We start from the raw sequence: 22,339 nt of genomic DNA on the forward strand, positions 1-22,339 counted from the left end.
TCCACTGGAAAAGAAAGAATGAATAATTCAATCAATATGCAAAGCTACAACGATGTTGAATCTTTCCTTTCGATTGCTCCCACTAATTGCTTTCATTCGAAAAAAATTAATCGATTATAATCCAACTGACAGGTAAAACTACAACCAAATGACACAATTGTTTTCATTTGGTTGCTGCCACGTACTGGTTCTATTCAAAAGAATGAATGAGTAGTCCTACCAACTGAACGATTGTTTTCATTCGATTGCTCCCACAGACTGGTTTCATTTAAAATAATGAATGAATAGCCGGCCGGTGTGGCCGAGCGGTCCTAGGCGCTTCAGTCTGGAACCGCGCAACCGCTACAGTCGCAGGTTCGAATCCTGCCTCGGGCATGGATGTGTGTGATGTCCTTAGGTTAGTTAGGTTTAAGTAGTTCTAAGTTCTAGGGGACTGATGACCTCAGATGTTAAATCCCATAGTGCTCAGAGCCACATGAATGAATGAATAATTCAAACGATACGTATTAACTACAACCGAATGAGTCGATTGTTTTCCAACAACCGAATGATCTATTGTTTTCATTCAATTGTTCCCGTCACTGGCGTGGACAACTTATTCGTTATTGTCTCCTCCAACCATTGTTGCTGCAGGCACTCATGTATAACGTGCCTGTATCAAGTGGGTACTTCATACCACACGTAATTCTGACAGTCGGACATGTACAGTTCTTCAGTCCTATTTGTGCTGTGTACGGTATCTAACCTGTGCTGGAAACTTCATTCAATCACATCAATGGTTTTCCGTGTTACTATCTTGACAAACGTTAGATTTCAGGTTTACGTGCATCGCTGTTTGAAAGCAACGTCAATCATTAGAAGCGTCTCAACAGAATGGGAATGACAGGTGAGCCCATAATAGGACATGTATACGTTTACATCTACATGCATACTCCGCAAACCAGCTTACGGTGCAAAGCGGCTGGTACGAAGTACTACCAGTCATATCCTTTCCTGTTCCGCTTGCAAATACAGCGAGAGGAAAACAACTGTCTATAAGCCTCCGCAGAGGCCCAAATTTCTCTTATCTTCGTAGTCCTTGCGCGAAATGTGCGTTGGCGGCAGTAGAATCGTTATGCAGTCGGCCTCAAATGGGCGTTCTCTGAATTTCCGCAATAGTGCCTCGGAAGCGTCATCTTCCTTTCAGGGTTTCCATTTCAATTCACGATGCATACCCGTAATATATGCGGACTGATGATCGAACCTAGCAGTAACAAAGCACGCCTCTGAATTTTTTCAATGTCTTCCTTTACTTCCTTTGCTTCGATACCAAACACTCAAGCAGTATTCGAGAACCGGTCACAGTATCGTTCTATATGCCGTCTCCATTTATATTCAAGATGCATACCCGTAATATCTGTGAACTGATGATCGAAACTACCAGTAACAAAGCACGACGCCTCTGAATTGTTTCGATGTCTTCCTTTACTTACTTTGATTCGATACCAAACACGCAAGCAGTATTCGAGAACCGGGCATAGTGTCGTTCTATATGCCGTCTCCTTTATAGATATGCTGCAGTTTCCTAAAATGCTGACAGGGACGAAGTTGACCATTGCCTTCTCGACTACCAGCCTGACGTGCTCATTTCATATCATATGCAGTGTTACGCCTAGATCTTTGATCGATGGGACTGTGTCAAGCAGCCCACTACTAATGCTGTATTCGAACGTTGCAGGATTGTCTTTCCTACTCATCCGCATTACCTTACTGTTTTCTACGTTTAGATTAAGCTGTCATTCATCACAACTATTCCTGTATCCCTCTACAGTCACTCAGCGACGATACCTTTCCGTGCACCACAGCGTCACCATCAGAAAGATTCAGAAATTGCTGTTCACTCTGTCCGCAGGTTCACTTTGATAGGACCGCGCTGCTGTTTCAGATTACACGGCTGACAATTCACGGAGTGCCAGTGATGGAGTTTGTGTCACGAAGGGCAAGTCGTGTTCAAATAGAAGGTTTTGGAGTCTCGGAAATACTAACTAATTTGACACCTCGACTGCCCATATGAGGCTACTGAGGGTTCAACCTGCCCTGTGCTAGACAGTCATGTGTGTATATGTTCTCAAAGGAGGCATTCATAAAATAATGCTTGATAATCGCTTTTCCAGTGAAGTGTCGTTCCAGTGATGAGCGCCAATCCTTTCAAGATTCCATAGTGAGCCTGCAGTCAGTGGATGCACATTGCGTAAGTTCCATACGTTCAGCTATTCAATGGGCATAGGGAGAAACGGGATTGAGTATTGTTCGAAAGCTTTCGGGAATAAGCTGAAAGTTGATGTCGACACTGTCATGCACATGAAACACATTACTGCTGATGGGTCTTACTTTACTAAACTGTCCGCCCCCGGTAGCTGACAATGTAGTCATCTTTTACGTAATGCCGACGAGGTTCGAGCTGTTTTGAAGTGGGAAGCGACTTATGGTGAGGCGTCGGGTAGCTCTTTCAACGTACGTAGGTCACAAGTTATGTTCATTGGCACGGGACGTCCCGTGGAGTGCGTTACACCTCTCACCACCGTTTATACCATTCTCTGTTTGGGAATAGATTTTTCATCTGATCTCCGGCGTTCAGCCACCATCAACTGCCGACGCCTCCTTTTAATGATCAGAGCAGGTCTTATGGACCATCGCCTTCGATCCCTAGATATTCTCCAACGAGCTCGATATGTCAATATACATGGTGAGTCACCTAACATTACCGCTGGATATATTTCGTAAACCACATCAAATACTGACGAAACGATTCCACAGACCGAACGTGAGGAGAGGGGCTAGTGTAAGTGGTTAATACAAACCATACAAAAATGCACGGAAGTATGTTTTTTAACACAAACCTATGTTTTTTTAAATGGAACCCCGTTAGTTTTGTTAGCACATCTGAACATATAAACAAATACGTAATCAGTGCCGTTTGTTGCATTGTAAAATGTTACTTACATCCGGAGATATCGTAACCTAAAGTTGACGCTTGAGTACCACTCCTCCGCTGTTCGATCGTGTGTATCGGAGAGCACCGAATTACGTAGGGATCCAAAGGGAACGGTGATGGACCTTAGGTACAGAAGAGACTGGAACAGCACATTACGTCCACATGCTAACACCTTTTTATTGGTCTTTTTCACTGACGCAAATGTACATTACCATGAGGGGTGAGGCACGCGTACACACGTGGTTTCCGTTTTCAATTACGGAGTGGAATAGAGTGCGTCCCGACATGTCAGGCCAATAGATGTTCAATGTGGTAGCCATCACTTGCTGCACACAATTGCAATCTCTGGCGTAATGAATGTCGTACACGTCGCAGTACATCTGGTGTAATGTCGCCGCAGGCTGCCACAATACGTTGTTTCATATACTCTGAGGCTGTAGGCACATCACGGAACACATTCTCCTTTAACGTGCCCCACAGAAAGAAGAACAGAGGTGTAAGATCAGGAGAACGGGCTGGTCAATTTATGCGTCCTCCACGTCCTATGAAACGCCCGTCGAACATCCTGTCAAGGGTCAGCCTAGTGTTAGTTGCGGAATGTGCAGGTGCACCATCATGCTGATACCACATACGTCGACGCGTTTCCAGTGGGACATTTTCGAGCAACGTTGGCAGATCATTCTGTAGAAACGCGATGTATGTTGCAGCTGTTTGGGCCTCTGCAATGAAGTGAGGACCAATGAGGTGGTCGCCAATGATTCCGCACCATACATTTACAGTCCACTGTCGCTGTCGCTCTACCTGTCTGAGCCAGCGAGGATTGTCCACGGACTAGTAATGCATGTTCCGTAGATTCACTGCCGCGTGGTTTGTGAAACCCGCTTCATCGGTAAACAGGTAGAACTGCAACGCATTCTCTGTTAATGCCCATTGACAGAATTGCACTCGATGATTAAAGTCATCACCATGTAATTGCTGATGTAGCGACACATGAAACGGGTGAAAGCGGTGACGATGCAGTATGCGCATGATACTACTTTGACTCAGTCCACCGGCTCTCGCAATGTCCCGTGTACTCATGTGTGGGTTCATGGCAACGGCAGCTAACACACCAACTGCATCCGTTTCTCCTGTGACGGGCCTGTTACGGACCCGTTTGCGTGCTAGACCATGCCTGTTGCATACAGTTGGCGGTAGATGTTTTGCAATGTGCGCCACGTTGGAAGCTCTCTGTCCGGGTACCGTTCTGCATACACCCTGCAGGCTTCAGCTGCATTTCGTCGACACTCGCCGGAGATGAGTATCATCTCCGCCTTTTCAGAGTTCGAATACACCATGGTCACAGTTCCTACAACACTACACTATCACAGACGTCTGGTAACACGGTGTACTACAGTTGGTCTGTGTGCGGAGACGAATGCAGAATAACAATAGCAGAAAGCGCTACATGCGCACACTGCGACAGCTAGACCAAACCACAACAGTGCACCACAGCCACACTCGTAAACACGGTCGTCATCGTAAACATGTCCCTGCAGATGCTGCTCGCCGACCGTGGCCCGTGTTTGTTACAACACGCAACTGAACGTCGGAGGTTTCAAGCGTCAACTTTAGGTTACAATATCTCCGGATGTAATTAACATTTTACAATGCAACAAACGGCACTGATTACGTATTTGTTTATATGTTCAGATGTGCTAACAAAACTAACGTGGTTCCATTTAAAAAAAACGTATGTTTGTGTTAAAAAACATACTTCCGTGCATTTTTGTATGGTTTGTATTAAACAATTACACTAGCCCCTCTCCTCACGTTCGGTCTGTGGAATCGGTTCGTCAGTATTTGATGTGGTTTACGAAATATATCCAGCGGTAACGTTAGGTGACTCACCCTGTATATATCGCATCCCGAGTTCCCCATGTAGCACAAGTTCTACCCTTCCCGCTTACTGTGGCACGTCGCATGTTGGCAGCGATGGCATCTTTCGTCAGCTCTGGGCTGTTGTTCAAAGTTAACTATGCCACCCTAACTCTTCCCCGTGAACGAGGTGGGATAGATCTGCTTCACGTGCCGGATAGAGCTCGCGCCCTATTTGTCAGCTCCCAGATGACGGTATGGACACGTTGCCCAACGAGCCTCACTGGTCTCCTCCTGTCGGCATATTCGCCGGTCTCACTGTCAGCCCCAGTAATGGTCTCGGATGTTCCGGACCAGTTCCATTATATACGATACTTCTTTCTTGAACTCAGTTATCTACGCCTCACCTTACCAAGACAGCTTTTACTCAAGACAAAGGCAGTATACAATGTCCTCCAATTAGGTCGTACACCTAACCCGATTCAACAAAAGTTCCCCCAGGTTGACTGGCGTCATGTATGGCGCGCGGTGTTCGCTTGTTACCTTGACACGAATGTTCAATCTGTCTGGTACCTAACTGTCAATGGTAAGCAAATCAACCAATTTCGCCTTCATCGTATCCACCTCGTCCAATCACCTCTATGTTCCACGTGTGGAGTGCCAGACAATGATGAACATCGGTTTGTTTGCGGACCGGCGGTGGAGGTTTGGCACTTGATTCGTCGTATTGTGGCTTTTCTAACACGGGACATTCCGGATCGGATTACTCCCCTTTCATTATTATTTCCGGAACGTGACTATTTTCCTCTTACAAAGACCAATGCTGTGAATTGGATTCGCTGACATGCCATTCACTACCTATTTGGACAAACTGTAGACCCTGTACTCGATTTATGGACATACCTCAATGACCGTCATTATGTCGTTGTCCGTCACCCAAAATACAGACAATTTTTCTCGAACTTCCTTGGAGTGCTTTCCACGACCCGCCTCGCAGCTGGAATGTGTTAAGCCAAGAGAGAAGAAGGTTTCCTGTTTGAATCAATGAACATTTCTGAACAATTGAACGGATCAATTTCGAGAAGACGTGATTCAACATATTACCAGCGGGGCGCACAAGGCCTCTGATCAATTACGAAGTGGCGTCAAATCGAAAGACTTGCACCATGCGACGGGAGGCCCTAGTCACACAACATTATTATTATTATTATTATTATTATTATTATACTTTACTAAACTAAAAAAGACTCCGTACAAACAGGTCTCGGAAGATCCAACGGTACCGATCGGTCGCCGTATCATTCGCAGCCTAAAGCATCACTTGGTGCGGATATAGAGGAGCATATGGGTCTCCCAGTCGTTGTCAGCTTTCGTGTCAGAAGACGCTGGTTCTCAGTCAAGCAGCTCCTCAACTGGCCTCTCAAGGGTTGAGTCCATTACCACAACAACCCAATCGCATAGGAGCTTCAAGGCTGACAGGTTTTTCTAAGTTTAGATACGTGACTGATTGCCTCCAAGCTAGTTATAACGGCAGACTGCTCAGCTATATCTGATGACGTAATCTGACGTCCTTCAGTGTTCATCTGTCACACTATTAGGGTTTGGTGATACTGACTTTCCACAGTTGCAGAGCTAACACACTACGATAGCCATCTACATTTACATGCCTGGCAGAGAGTTCATCGAACCATTTTCATACTACTTCTGAACCATTCCACTCACGAATGGCGCGTGGGAAAAAGGAACACCTAAAACTTTCCGTTCGAGCTCTGATTTCTCTTATTTTATTATGATGAGCATTTTTCACGACGTAGGTGGGTGTCAACAAAATATTTATACATGCGGAAGTGAAAGTAAGTGATTGAAATTTCGTAAATATATCTCGCCGCCAAGAAAACCGCCTTTGTTTCAGTGAGTGCCACCCCAACCCGCGTATCAAATAAGTGACACTCTCACCCTTATTGCGCGATAACACGAAACGAGCTGCCCTTATTTGCCCTTTTTCGATGTCCTCCGTCAATCCTACCTGGTAAGGATCCTATACCGCGCAGCAATATTCCAGCAGAGGACAGACATGTGTAATGTAGGCTGTCTCTTTAGTGGGTTTGTCGCATCTTCTAAGTGTTCTGCCAACAAAGTACAGTCTTTGTTTCGCCTTCCCCAGAATATTATCTATGTCGTCTTTCCAATTTCAGTTGCTCGTAATTGTAATGCCTAGGTAATTAGTCGAATTGACAGCCCGTAGATTTGTGTGATTTATCGTATGCACAAAATTTATCGGATTTCTTTTAGTACCCATGTGGACGACCTAGCACTTTTCTTTGTTTAGTGCTAATTGCCACTTTTCGCACCATACAGAAATTCTATCTAGATCATTTTGTAATTGGAATTTATCGTCTGATGATTCTACTAGACGGTAAATTACAGCGTCATCTGCAAACAATCTAAGGCGGCTGCTCAGATTATCACCTAGATCATTTATGTAAATCAGGAACAGCAGAGGGTCCATGATACTACCTTACGGAACGCCAGATGTCACTTCTGTTCTACTCGATGATTTACCTTCTATCATTACGAACTGTGACCTCTCTGAGAGGAAATCCCGAATCCAGTCACACAACTCAGACGATACGCCATATGCACGCAATTTGATTAATAGTCGCTTGTGATGAACGGTATCAAACGCCTTCTGGAAATCTAGGAATATGGAATCGAACTGAGATCCCTTGTCGACAGCACTAATTACTTCATGGGAATAAAGAGCTAGCTGTGTTGCACAAGAACGATATTTTCTGAATCCGTGTTGGTTATGTATTAATAAGTCATTTTCATCAAGGTGATTCATAATGTTCGAGTACGGTATATGTACTAAAATCCTACTGCAAATTGAAGTCAGTGATATGGGTCTGTAATTCAGTGGGTTACTCCTATTTCCTTTCTTGTGACCTGTGCTACTTTCCACTCTTTAGGAAAGACCTTTCGTCAAGTGAGCGGTTGTATACGATTGCTAAGAAAGGCGCTATTGAGTCTGCATACTCTGAGAGGAACCTGATTGGTATACCACCTGGACCGGAAGACTTGCCTTTCTTAAGTGATTTGAGTTGTTTCGCAACACCTAAGATATCTACTTTTATATCACTCATGCTAACAGCTGTTCTGGTTTCGAATTCTGGAATATTTACTTCGTCTTCTTTCGTGGAGGAATTACGGAAAACTATATTTTGTAATTCCGCTTTAGTGGCACCATCATCGGTAACATTTCCATTGCTATTGCGCAGTGACGGTATTGACTATTTTTTGCCACTGGTGTACTTTACATACGACCAGAATCTCTTTGGGTTTTCTACCATATTTTCAGACAATATTTCATTGTGGAAACTATTAAAATCATCTCGCATTGACGTCCGCACTAAATTTCGAGCTTCCGTGAAACTTAGCTGTTAGTAAATTGTACAAATTTCACTGATAAAACAGAAACTTCGACTGATATTTTGGCCTAGCGAATATGACCTTGGTCCAAAGTCTCATTCAGATATTTACAGGTCACAATTTTCTGTTTGAATCCCAAATAATGTGTCACCATTTACTTGTATTTAGGAGAATATGACTCGGATTGGATGCTTTGTGTGAAATTGTAGTTGTTACAAAATCATTCTTGGACTAAGGTATTTATGACAAATAGGGAATTGTGCATAGTATTAATTTGCAACTAAGTACAGTACTTTAAGGAAATCAGAGGAGTGTTAGTGACGTGTGTACAATATCTATCTATAATATGGACAGATCCATTTTTGTTACTTACTTGGCACATCATTTTGAGCTTTCCTGTCGTAAAGGCAGGCGACATCTTAGCTCGCAGTCTCTTCCATCTGCCTCCGTTCAAGTTGAATAAATGATAACTCAGTGGGTCTTTCTCATCGAAGTTAACATTTCTGTGGGAGAATGCATCAAACTCCTTGACTAACACCAGTCGGATGAGATCCGGGTCGACCAGCAACAGAGCTGGTTTGCTGAAGAGATATACTCCCACGTATCTCTGATCTGAAAAGTGTGAAACATTAATAGTGGGCAGAAATATAGTCTACATTATCAAAGAAAGTTACAGTTAAAATAAAATTGGAAACAATATAAAGAGAAGGCAGCTCAGACAGGTATTACTCCACAATACCTCGGAAACGATTGTAGAGCCCTTGGAAGATGAATTCCAGACGAGTCAGTCCAAGAAACACTCTCGCCATATTGCCAAATGGGATCACAGTTGGTGCCTGCGATACGCCCTTCTTGGTCCAGTAGCTGTAGCGGTGAGAGTACCAAGTGTAGACAGCCGCCGCAGCCACCAGGGCTACGGCCAGGAATTCACTCAGCCATGATTCCAGAAACAGGCCCATGGCGAGACCGAGCTTATCCACAACTAGGGTTATCTGGTAGTCGTCGGAAATGTCCAACCGATCTGTTAAAAACAAGCAAAACAAAGAAACTGAAAATAATACACTACACCATTAGGTGTTTAGAGGACCTATATTCATTTTCTGTGACACACTTGTCTCAACCTAAGTTCTTCCAGACTCCTTCGGGTAGGCGGTGGTACAAGAGATCTTCTCTGCCGTAATATAACAGGACAGAAGTGAAGAGGTGCTGATTGCAATCCCTGGTCAGTACAGGACCAGTTTGTACTGTAAAATAAGGGGGCGTTGGTAGTGGAGACAATCCCTCAGTGTCACTATTGTAATTTATTCCTTGCCAGCACTGGACTTTATTTTTTACTGATCTGTATGGTATTGGACTACATCCATTATGGTGTAGGATTTATGTGGTCCAAATGGCTCTAAGCACTATGGGACTTAACTTCTGAGGTCATCAGTCTCCTAGACTTAGAACTACTTAAACCTAACTAACCTAAGGATATCACGCACATCCATGCCTGAGGCAGGATTCGAACCTGCGACCGTAGCAGGCGCCCGGTTCCGGACTGAAGCACCTAGAACTGCTCGGCCACAGCGGCCGGCATGTATGTGGGGAAAGGATCGTTGAGAATTGGGAACTAAGAGGTGGTAAGATATCAGTCGGGCAGGAAGAGCTTGGGTTGCAACCTTGACAAGGTATAAACACATGGTGCAGATTACAGCTGGTACGGTGGGTGTATTTCAGGACCAGTCCCGTGAAAAATGGGTGCTAGACGGTTAAATCGCCCTTAGAAAGGTGTTTGTAGAAGAATGGAAGGTTTAAGTGATAGTATAGGCGCCGCAGAGACTATAAGGGCCGGCCGCTGTGGCCGTGCGGTTCTATTCCCTTCAGTCTGGAACCGCGTGACCGCTACGGTCGCAAGTTGGAATCCTGCCTCGGGCATGGATTAGTGTGATGTCCTTAGGTTAGTTAGGTTAAAGTAGTTCTAAGTTCTAGGGGACTGATGACCACAGATGTTAAGTCCCATAGTGCTCAGAGCCACTTGAACCATTTTGAAGATTATAAGGAATAATTCGGTGTGTTGTAACCTGTAAGACAAAAGAAGATTTTGTACCCGGATTATTATATTCTCAGATCCTAAACACCTCAAATTATGCAAGAGTCCAGAAACCATCCGTTCAAATTAATTCAGGAGATAGCATCAAAAAAATATGATTAGTTACGGTGCATATATTGCCTGATGGCAATATTTCATGCTACTAACGATTTACACGGAAGGTAGTTTAGCGCGCCAATTACAGCAGTGGCATTCACAGTAACTCTGAGTGAATACGAAAATATCAGCTAAGGCCTAGCTCTGACTTTCAACTAGCAACTGAAATGCACAAACATCTGACGTTCTTATTTACTTTTCGTACTAAGCTTTTCGGAAAATTTCACCTCCATTTTCAGAGGGATTTATTGAACGTTGACATAACATGGAGGGTTTACAACTGCCATTAATTGAGCAACCTGTGACACTGGTTTTCAGTGGTCAGCGCCATCTTCTCCAAACCTATTTACGTCACGCACTTCACTTTTCATGAACTGGTATGAGCAGAGAGTACTGTAATTCCGCTGTCATGTAAAATCATTACTTTGTGGTGCGTGAGGAATTCAAAGTTTTGCAAATAACGAAGCTGTAAAATTTTACTGTTGAAATGATCTGTGCAGTTTAAATAACTGACGAATATATTTTGAATGTAATAAACTGGAATAACTCGACAGTGACTCCGCTTGTAGCATCGTCTAAACCAGCGATTACCAAAGTGGTCTGTATCGAAATCCAATGGTCGACTTCAAACGCTAGGGGGCCGTATCAGCGAAAAGAGGACCACGAAAGTGGATCACATATAATTTACTCACATTTACTCATAGCAGAACTGTAATTCAGTTTCGCTGCTCTGCTTAGAACATCTGACTTGCAATACTTTGCTGATGTCAGCAGTCCAATAATATATTTTGACGGAATACTGAAGCGTGTTTTGAACTCTTAGTCCAATGCAAACAATTTTCCTTTAATAAACATGGATTTTAATTCCTTCCTATGGTAAAGAAAAAACTCTAGAAAAGAAGCCAAGTGATTGCGAAAAATGCCATACTTCCGGATGCTAGCTAAATCACTCATTTGCCAACTAAATGGTATTAAAAAGAAGTCAGGGCCAGACCCAAAAAGCTGATTTGACAACACTGCCTCCAGTATTACTTTCTAATCATCTCTCGCACCCCCTCCACCGAAAGCCGTAAAAAATCATTGTTTTTTTTTAAACCTGTGATAAAATTTAAAATGATGAAATCATTTTCTACATTGTATGCTGTTCATTTCTGGAACACAACCTACGACCAGCTTAGAGACGGAAGTGATGGCACTTTCTGCAGGACCTGACCATCATTTTGCAAGACAATACTCAAGCACGTACAGTGCAAACTGTTACTGATTTGTTTGACTGATAGGGCTGCTAAGTGGTATACTACCGACTTCCCTCCCCTGACTTAAGCCCTCGTGAGTTCACCTCGATTTCTAAACTGAAGTAAACACTTCACGGCATTCTTCAGCCAATAGACCGCACCGCTCGAACTGTCAGCAGAACTGGCACTGCTAAGAGTCTCCTACACTACTATGAGGGTCGGTAAAACTTTGAAACACGTATCTATTTTGTACGAGCTGTAAATAAATAGTTGCCACTATTAAAGTTACAACCTCGTATTTGTCAAAACATAATTTAATGATTAATTGCGTAAGTATTTACCTTCAAAAAGGCCAGTGCAATTTAACTAAGTTCTCCTGATGCACCGATTCATATCTTAGCAACGAAGCCAAGTACGAATATATGCCACCAGTACGCAACGTTTCCGGGCTCCCAAACGTACAGCTAGAAATATTCGGTATCTCCTTACCTAATAGGTATTTGCATTACAACTAACTATAGGTATTTGATAGAGACAGTGCACGATATTTCTGACAAAACTTCGTTTCAGAACAATACCCTATGAGAGAATGTAGGCATGTGCAAGTCTCTACAGCACAAAATTTTCTATTCTGGTTTAGAAGTTGTGATTGCTGACATGTTTTTCCTGTATTCTACCCAATTTACTACCACCTCAAGACAACAGTATCGGAAATATTCGGCATTATGGTATGTCAGCGGCCACTGCTAATATGTGGAGGAAATTCTCTTACCTCTGCAGCCGATGGCGAAGAGGCCAACCACTCTGGTACCTGCTGTTGTCGTCCGCTCTCTTATAAGCAACAGCATCCGATAAAGCGCATGCGTTAAAACAGCGTGAAAAACGTAACTGCGCATAAGGAGAGATCCTGATAAGATAACCGACAGAAACGCAGGTTGTCAAGATTAAGCAGCGTTGGTAATTACACCGTAAACTTCCGGTGCAAGTGTGTCACAGCAGTGTACTCTGGACACCTTTTCGTGACATGTAATTTCGTTTGTGATCTGATAACATAATTGTCTACTTACTTTCTCCTTGATTATTTTACGAGTTTCCTTATATAGGCAAGAAAGTTCATCTGCTTGAATCCATCTCAGTTTTGAAATTAGTACACAACACAGTACTGTTGTTCATTTTCAGCGGTTGCGGATTGATACTGTCCTACAAAATTGCATTCTGTGGATCTCATTATTGGAGGAGAACGCGTATGAGAGATACCCGAAGGTAAATATTAACAGAGAGGAATACTAGAAAGGAACTAATTGTGTTAACATTAAACTATCGTTAAACTGCTGTATACTGTCTTGTGCTTAGTCAAGCTGTGAGAAAACACACAAAAATGAAGTAGGAAGCACTTCTCCAAAACAATCTGCTCTTAACTCGTTCGTACTAAGTATCTGCTACTTTTCTTTATCTTCGTGTTGAGTGATTGGGATTACGTCACAGATTTAATGTCTTTAATGTTTCCTATTTTTTCAGCACTTATTCATGTTCTCGCAGTAATCCTTCATCTTCTTCTCACGTTGTAATTTTCTTTCTTCCGTCCATATTGTCTGAGCTATCTTGCTTCTGTGTTGATAGCCTTGCAAACTAAGTACAGGGTGGCACAGAAAAAAGGGAACATTTCCACAATCCAATAAAACTAGAAGTGATGAAGGATAGAAACTGCATTCATAGTAATTGAAACCTTGCAACTTTGCCATTTACGACACATTGATGGCATTCATCATTTTTTTATAAATTACGTCCTTTAGATGACTTCCTCCTGTACGAATACATTCGTGAAATCTGCTGTTTGAGATTCCTCATTGACCGCTGCAACATCTCAGCTGCGATACTGTGAATTGCATCCAGAATTCTCTGTTTTAACTCATTCGGGGTTCTTGGTCGAGTCATGTAGACTTTGCTTTTGAGGTAGCCCCAGAGGAAAAAATCACAAACGGATAAATCTGGCGATCTATGGGGCCAGGGAATGTTATCGAATCCCGAGATCACACGGCTGCCAAACAATTCTCTCACATATGCCACTAACTGCCGTGCAGTGTGTGATGTCGCTCCGTCCTGTTGAAACCAGGCCTCTTGAACGTTTGGAAAGTTATTGATTGGCGACTCCATGTTGTCTTGTGCACTACGACCAGGTAAAAGGTATACTTGAAAAAAGAGACAGCATTGGTCGTATATTTTTTACTATTGCAAAATCGATTTTCTGTCACTGAGTGACCATTTTCAGTGCTAGAAGTTAAAATTTTTTTCACATTACGATCAGAGAGTACAACATAGAAAATGACAATTACATCTGCATATGAACATAACACTTGTTAGAAACAAACCTATATTGTATAACTTAAATTGGGATGCACTGTTGTCACTAAGCTTACGGCAATCACATAGACTGAGGTCGCTGTTTACCTGCACTTGTTCAGCAGACCTCGGTGTGACGGGGCTTGACACGCCCTCTATGTGACATGTGTCACGTGGAGACATAGTGTTATTGGTTTTGCGAATTATTAACACTAAATAACTCTTGTACTTTTGTGAATGGTGTAGTAATTCAAATTTAAAATGTGCGTACAACACATAGCAGACGCAGGAGAATATCTAAAATACATTGGCATATTGTTTTTTATAAACTATAACACATAAAATAGATCGATGATAAGTTGTTAGAGTGCAGAACATATACAAAGCAAAAGATAATGCCAAAGAATAATAAATGAACAACATAAAAAGAGGCGCAACACAGGTCTTTCTTAAAAAACGTAACACCCACCATCTGGCGTGGGAAGTCAAAAGTACAACGTTCGTAATTTATGTAACAAACGTTAATACCAAGGAGTCAATATATAAAAAATAATAACGTTAATACCAAGGAGTCAAATATATAAAAAATAATCACAGTACGAAACTGCCGTTACTTAATAATTAAAATGCCGTGCAAATGTAAGGTGCGAACAAGTAGTATACATCAATCATCGAGAAACCATCATGAGGACTTGCCTTCACATAGTCCCCCTTTAGTGCTTTATAAATCGCTTCGCACGTTTCTGGAATTCTTTTGGTTAATGTGCAATGTGATATTCGAAAGCTGTGTTGTAAATTAGAGTATCTCTCTCCTGTATTAAGAAAGAGTAGTGTTACAGTTTGCTGGTCTTCTGCACATACATCATTTCTCAAGAGAGTATTCTGTTTTGTAATATGAGAAGCCACTTTACTGAACAAATACTGAAATACCCTCTCATCCATTCGTAAGTAATTTATATATTAAGACTTGACTTCCTCCAATTGCAGCTCTCGAATCAAATTTTGCTGGATGCTTTTATTACGTCGAAGTAATACCTATGGATTAAGCGAACATATTTCCTTTTTTCCGCCGCTTGTCTTCCAAATACACACACAATGCAATTGTGGTATTAGTAACTGCAGCGCATAACACACAAGTTGTTGAAATTTGTCGAAAAGTATGACGACAGTGTAATAAACTAATTTAGCGCCACGTCAAAGAACTTTGTCAAATAAATTTTACGAACATTTAAGAAAGAAATATGATAGTGTAACACCGGCCTTAATTAGAATCATGATGTATGAAGTGGATCATTAGCAGTTAAGCTTTTGATGCCACTGGCAACATTTGGAGGGGATTTTTTTTATAGCTAGGACTGGCCCTTTGTGTGTATGGTCTATAGTTTCGCACATACTGATCCACATCATGTTTTCTCATCCACCAACAAAATTTTCTTCTGAATCTGCATCTACATCTACATGGCTACTCAGCAATTCACACTTAAGTGCCTGGCAGCGGGGTCATCGAACCATTTTCATTCTACTTCTCTACCATTCCAGTCTCTAACTCGCGTGGGAAAAAGGAACACCTAAATCTTTCCGTTCGAGCTCTGATTTCTCTTACTTTATTGTGATGATCAGTTCTCCCTACAAAATATTTACGCATTCAGAAGAGAAAGTTGGTGATTGAAATTTCGTAAATAGATCTGCCCGCAAAGAAAACCACCTTTGTTTCAGTGACTGCCACCCCCACTATCAGTGACACTCTCACCCTTATTGCGCGATAACACGAAACGAGCTGACCTTCTTTGCACTTTTTCGATGTCCTCCGTCAATCCTACCTGGTAAGGATCCCATACCGCGCAGCAATATTCCAGCAGAGGACGGACAAGTGTAATGTAGGCTGTCTATTTAGTGGGTTTGTCGTTGATGCATCTTCTAAGTGTTCTGCCAACAAAGTGCAGTCTTTGTTTCGCCTTCCCCACAATATTATCAATGTGGTCTTTCCAATTTAAGTTGCTGTAATTCTGATTCCTAGGTATTTAGTCGAATTGACAGCCCTTAGATTTGTGCGATTTGTCGTATACCCAAAATTCATCGGATTTCTTTTAGTACCCATGTGGATGGCCTCGCACTTTTCTTTGTTTAGTGCTAATTGCCACTTTTCGCACCATACAGAAGTTCTCTCTAGATCATTTTGTAATTGGAATTGATCGTCTGGCGATTTTACTAGACGGTACATTACAGCGTCATCTGCAAACAATCTAAGGTGGGTGCTCAGATCATTTATGTAAATCAGGAACAGCAGAGGGTCTATGACACTAACTTGCGGAACGCCAGACATCACTTCTGTTCTACTCGATGATTTACCATATGCACGCAATTTGATTAATAGTTGCTTGTGAGGAACGGTATCAAAAGGCTTCTGGAAACCTAGGAATATGAAATCGACCTGAGGTCCCTTATCGACAGCACTCTTTACTTCATGGGACTAATGAGCTAGCTGTGTTGCACAAGAACGATATTTTCTGAATCCGTGTTGGTTATATATCAATAAGTCATTTTCTTCAAGGTGATTCATAATGTTCGAGTACAGGTTCAAATGGCTCTGAGCACTATGGGACTTAACTGCTGTGGTCATTAGTCCCCTGGAACTTAGAACTACTTAAACCTAACTAACCTAAGGACATCACACACATCCATGCCCGAGGCAGGATTCGAACCTGCGATCGTAGCGGTCGCGCGGTTCCAGACTGTAGCGCCTAGAACCACTCGGCCACTTCGGCCGGCTTCGAGTACAGTATACGCTCCAAAATCCTATTGCAAATTGAGGTCAGTGGTATGGGTCTGTAATTCAGTGGGTTACTCCTATTTCCTTTCTTGAATATTGGTGTGACCTGTGTTACTTTCCAGTCTTTAGGAACAGACCTTTCGTCAAGTGAGAAGTTGCATATCATTGGTAAGAAGGGCGCTATTTTGTCTGCATACTCTGAAAGGAACCTGATTGGTATACCCTCGGGACTGGAAGAATTGCCTTTCTTAAGTGATTTGTTTCGCAACACCGAAGATATCTACTTTTATGTCACCCATACTAACAGCTGTTCTGGTTTCGAATTATGGAATATTTACTTCGTCTTCTTTCCTGAAGGAATTATGGAAATCTGTATTTATCCGTCGCTCTTCAGCCACTATGACCTGGTAACATATGGTCATGTGCCTCTTGCAACGCTTTATTCCTCAGCAACAACGGAACCGCTATGTTCAGTCTAGTCAGTCAGTCAATTTGTTGACTTGCACAGCAAGCCATCATGCATTAGGAACTGTGGCTGCGACCTAAATTCCTGACAGTCTGAGTCACCTGTCTGCTCTGTCTGCCACACACTCACACTCTTCCCAAATGCTCGTAGCACTGCGACCTTGTAGTTCAAAGTATCTGCGATTCTGTGTTCCTCCACAGGTTGATGAGTAGCTCCGTAGTAGAAGACACGCAACTTAAGAACACATCTTGTCAACCTGTTAGAGGGATCCTTTAAACCCAATAGCTATTTAAGTGAAGTGTGGACTGTTGCGAATTAAAATTTCTGCCTGTACAGGTAAAGCCGAAAGTAAGTGATCCCATAGATGATAGATGACTGCCAACATTTGCTTCTTTGTGGTCCAGTAATTGTATTCTGCTCTGTTTTGCTGTTGAGATGCGTATGCTACAGGATGTTCTTTACCATATGTGTTCTGATTGAGAATGCAAACAAGAGCGTTATTGCTAGGATCACAGGAAAGGATGAAATCTTTGTCAGATATTAGGGAACACCACCACAGTGTCTTTGGTTAATGCTTTTAGCAGTATCTGAAAGGCACACTCATATTCAAATTTAATGTCTTTTTTCAGGATCTATTTAATATGGATGAGCAATTTATGCCAGGACTGTGACAATTTTTGGTAATGGTTACAGAGCCCCAGAAAAGCCTGTAACTATTTAGTTGTGTGATGGGTTGAAAATTCAGATATCGCTGACACTAAACAGGGGTCGGTTCATACATCCCTTCACTAATAACATGGCCCACATACTTGATCTGAGTCTGTGCAAAGTTTCATTTTTCAATACTTAGCATGAGGTGTGCTTCCCGTGGTCTATGGAACACTTCCTCCAACAGTTTTACATGTCCATTGATATCCTCCAAACAACTATAATGTCATCGCGATATATCATGCATGTTCCAGATTTTAGGAGACGCTAAACCCACATAGCAATCCTCGGAATCTGGCTGGTGCACTTTTAAGCTCAAATGGCATCCTGAAATATTGAAACTGCCCCCAAGGAACTGAAGAAGTTGTTTAGAGTTTCCTCTGGCAGTACATCCAAGTGGTGGTAACCACTGCATAAATCCAATGTGAAGAAGTACGTATTTGCATCTGTATGTCTGTGATATTAGGTATTGGATAGACCTCGGTGGTTGTTCCAGCTTTCAGGTACCTACATTCGTAACAAAAGTGATATCTCTTGGTGTCATCTGTCAGTTCTTTCAGGACCAGGACCACGGGTGTCCACCAGGGACTATCATTAGGTTCTATGACGCCATCTACCAGCTGTCAAATGATGAATTCTTCTATGTGTGGTTGCAATTGTTTGGTATACAGTATGGTTGCCATAAACTGGGACATTATTTCCAGTCAGAGTGTGGTGTAGGGTAATCAGGGTCATAGATAATGGACCCTGTGCATTAAACAATTATGACAGTAGTGCTTCTATAGCTCTCCGCTCACTGCCTACGAAAGACCCAGTGTTTCACATATGCAGAATCGTCGACAGTATGCTTATGGCTGTGGTCAGCGCTTGACCTATCTATATAGCCTCTTCACCCACAATATCCAATGTGATGATCATTAAACCCTTCGGTAGATTCGCGTATTCCACATCGAAATTGTCCACGTTAAGTGAAACCAATTTTCAATAACCACGCTACATATAAATGGTAGTCTTCTGCCTATAAAGCAGTGCGCTGTACCCAAATTCTCGTTACTTTCACAGAGACCCAAACTAATTTCTGTGTATGTGGCACTACATAACATGGGTACCCATCTTTAGTGTGCATGTGTGTGTCGACAGAGCAAACGGCAACAGCTTTATTATCAGTATGTTTTGTGACACTTCTTTGCTTGTGACGGTGTTACCAGTGGAAACAAAGTCAATCCAATCTCAACGGTATGTCGCGAAAGATCAAGTTTAGCATGATGTTTAGTAAGCAAATGAAACCCGAGAATTGGAGAATACCATTCACCAGCCTGTGGCAACACTTCCTTTGCTCAGAAAAAGTCTTCGCCCCAATGTTAAACTTGAGCAGTGCTGTCCCCAATGGGCATATTTCATTATTACCAACTCCACGCAACCTGTAATGTGGAGACCCCAGTCTCTATCTACCGAAGAGATCAAACACGACAACTGATGCATGTAACTCTGTATCTTCTAAAAACCTATGTTCCTTGCCATTAACCAAACTCAACAAGCAGCATTCAGCGTCTGCATCTGTCCATGCGGTACTACACTTTAATGGGAACTTTTTCCGATGGCTGACACATTCCCGTTGACGTTTCTGGAACGCTTGTGCTGATACGCATTTTCCTGGTTCTTACTCCTGCGTTCTCGTGCTACGTGACCCTCTCGTCCACACTCGTAGCATTCCACCTGATGAAAGCGTTGTTAGATGTGAACCTCATTTCCATACTGTGACATTTTGTTACTGAAGCAAAAACATGGCAGTCTCTTCCAACTGTGTGGCAATCCTAGTAGCTGTGGCAAAGCCACATGGGTTCTCCATCCTAATTCTACGGGACATTTCAGAGGGAATGCCGCATAAAAATAGTTCGAGAGCCGTATTCTTGCTTCTTTCCAAATTCCACATCAGTTCGTACTTTTGGACTTTGATCTTTCGGATGCTGTCCGTGAATGCTTCAACGGACTCGTTATACATCTGCGTCGACTTACTCAAGTTCTCCCCGAAAAAGAGAGTGCTGTTCTGCTTTCGATACTGCAGTCATTAACATTCATCTGACTGCCTGAATGAAATTTCCTGGCAGATTAAAACCGTAAGCCGGGCCGAGACTCGAACTCGAGATTTTTGCCTTTGGCAGACAGGTGCTCTATAAACTGAACTACCCAAGCACGACTTACCACCCGTTCTCATAGCTTTGCGGGACTAGTGCTTTTGGGAAGAAGGACGTAGCGGAGACATGTCTTAGCCACAGCCTGGGGGATGTTCCCAGGACGAAATAGTCTCTCTGCAGCGGAGTGTGCACTGATATGAAACTTGCTGGCAGATTAAAACCGCTAATCTCGCAAGTTTCGTAGGAGAGCTTCTGTGAAGTCTAGAAGGTAAGAGACGAGATACTGGCAGAAGAAAAGCTATGAGAGCGAGTCGCGAGTCGTGCCTGGGCAGCTCCGCTGCAGTTCCGTCGCTGGCGCGGCCGAGGAAGGGCGTGTTAACGAGCTCTCCAGCGCCCTCGCCGCTAGAGTTTACTGCACAGCGAAAATGTTATTGTCAGTACATTGATTGATAAGACCATGGAATCCAGTATTTTCATATGCCACTTGAAGCTTGCATTCTCATACGGTTTTGAACTTCCAAAACTGTCCCTATTACTGCCTCGGGCATGGATGTGTATGATGTCCTTAGGTTAGTTAGTCCCATAGTGCTCATTGCCATTTTTGTCCCTATTACATTAGTGTTTTGACGAAAAGATCGGTTTGTGTGACAATGAAATGCTTGGTTTTTAGTATGATTTTGTATCAAATGGCCCATATGTTAAAATAAGTGATGACGAAACCTGTGCTAGAATTATGGATAGTACACAACGAACTGCGGACTTTATGCATACAAACGGAGAGGTCAGCAAAGTGACTATCATCACTCCGGAACAACAGGTAGTAGCTCTGGTGCAAACAAATACCTTAACAACAAGTGCTGGGACGAATGGCTCTGAGCACCATGGGACTTAACATCTGAGGTCATCAATCCCCTAGAACTTTGAACTACTTAAACCTAACTAACCTAAGGACATCACACACATCCATGCCCGAGGCAGGATTCGAACCTGCGACCGCAGCGGTCGCGCGGTTCCAGACTGTAGCGCCTAGAACCGCTCGGCCACTCCGGCCTGAAAGTGCTGGGACGCTTCCGGTTGGCCCAGTAATTGAAATTTCTATATGAACAGTGGACGGCGTAATGCGTGCGTCCGAGTGGGAACCAGAAAAAGTGCAACACCCCTCTCCCTGGCTGTACTCACCAAACTCGTTCCAGAGGAACCCGAAAACAGATCTGTCAGACTGCTTACCGACGTTCCTCAAGAGTCTCAAACACAAGTAACAACGAGATCGATTACCACGGCATCATCAAAAGATGTCATACCAACAGAAGAAGCCAAAACCGTCACCGATGAGGAAATCACAGCACATCTCAGAATGTAAAAGACCAAAACGAAATGCGCGCTACCAAACGCTCGATGAGTTGCAAGACTTACCATAGACAATAAATTACGACGGACAAGTAAAATGCCGAAAAAGGTGAGCAACGTCACACGGAAAAAAGGACGTGAGGCACTACCAAAATATGGAGGATGAGAAAGACGCTGCGATCGTCGACGGGCAGGAAACCGAGAAAATTGCAACGACTGACTCGGACGCACTATCCTGAATTGGTCTGAGGACATTGGAGGCTAAACAACTTCACTAAATCTGCATTTAAGTAAATAGAACGCTTGCAGCCGTCCTTATGATCTTATTCATTGAGTAGTTACCAGTTTCGGTGCTTCAATCCTCTATCTTCAGGCCGTAGTTGATGCTGAATGAGTTAACACGATCCATATATACCCTCATCAGTGGCCAACATAATTGGTTCACGCAGACTATCTGCAAATTTTGGTGTCAGCACTCCAACCTTCAACTGACAACTAACTCAGTCGTGCTTACTGGGCAGATGTTCTGACCATTAAGCCACCCGGACACAGTTCTCAGCGCAACTGTACCGCCGGCCGCTGTGGCCGAGCGGTTCTTGACGCTTCAGTCCGGGACCGCGCGACTGCTACAGTCGCAGGTTCGAATCCTGCCTCGGGCATGAATGTGTGTGATGTCCTTAGGTTAGTTAGGTTTAAGTAGTTCTAAGTTCTAGGGGACTGATAACCTCAGACGTTAAGTCCCATAGTGCTCAAAGCCATTTTGAGCCACTGTACGGACTACCCTAGCACACCTCCCGTCGGACCCGAATTCTCAACTTATCCACCAAAGTTTACAGATAGTCTGCGTAAGTTAGTTATATTGCCGATTCATCCGGGTATAGATGGATCAT

General features: G+C 43.0%; 1 protein-coding gene across 1 annotated transcript in view; it reads right to left on the reverse strand.

Moving 5' to 3' along the window:
- The window catches only part of LOC126484765 (cytochrome P450 6k1-like), a 236,329-nt gene that overhangs the window by 42,812 nt on the left and 171,178 nt on the right, over nt 1-22,339 (reverse strand). The window contains exons 2-3 of the mRNA XM_050108361.1: nt 9,000-9,281; nt 8,634-8,872 (exon numbers count right to left, since the gene is read on the reverse strand). Coding sequence (XP_049964318.1) covers nt 8,634-8,872; nt 9,000-9,219 — 459 coding nt within the window. The 5' untranslated portion in view covers nt 9,220-9,281. The remainder of the gene's footprint in view (nt 1-8,633; nt 8,873-8,999; nt 9,282-22,339) is intronic.

Source organism: Schistocerca serialis, chromosome 6, assembly GCF_023864345.2.
Source record: "Schistocerca serialis cubense isolate TAMUIC-IGC-003099 chromosome 6, iqSchSeri2.2, whole genome shotgun sequence".
NCBI classification, from domain to species: domain Eukaryota; kingdom Metazoa; phylum Arthropoda; class Insecta; order Orthoptera; family Acrididae; genus Schistocerca; species Schistocerca serialis.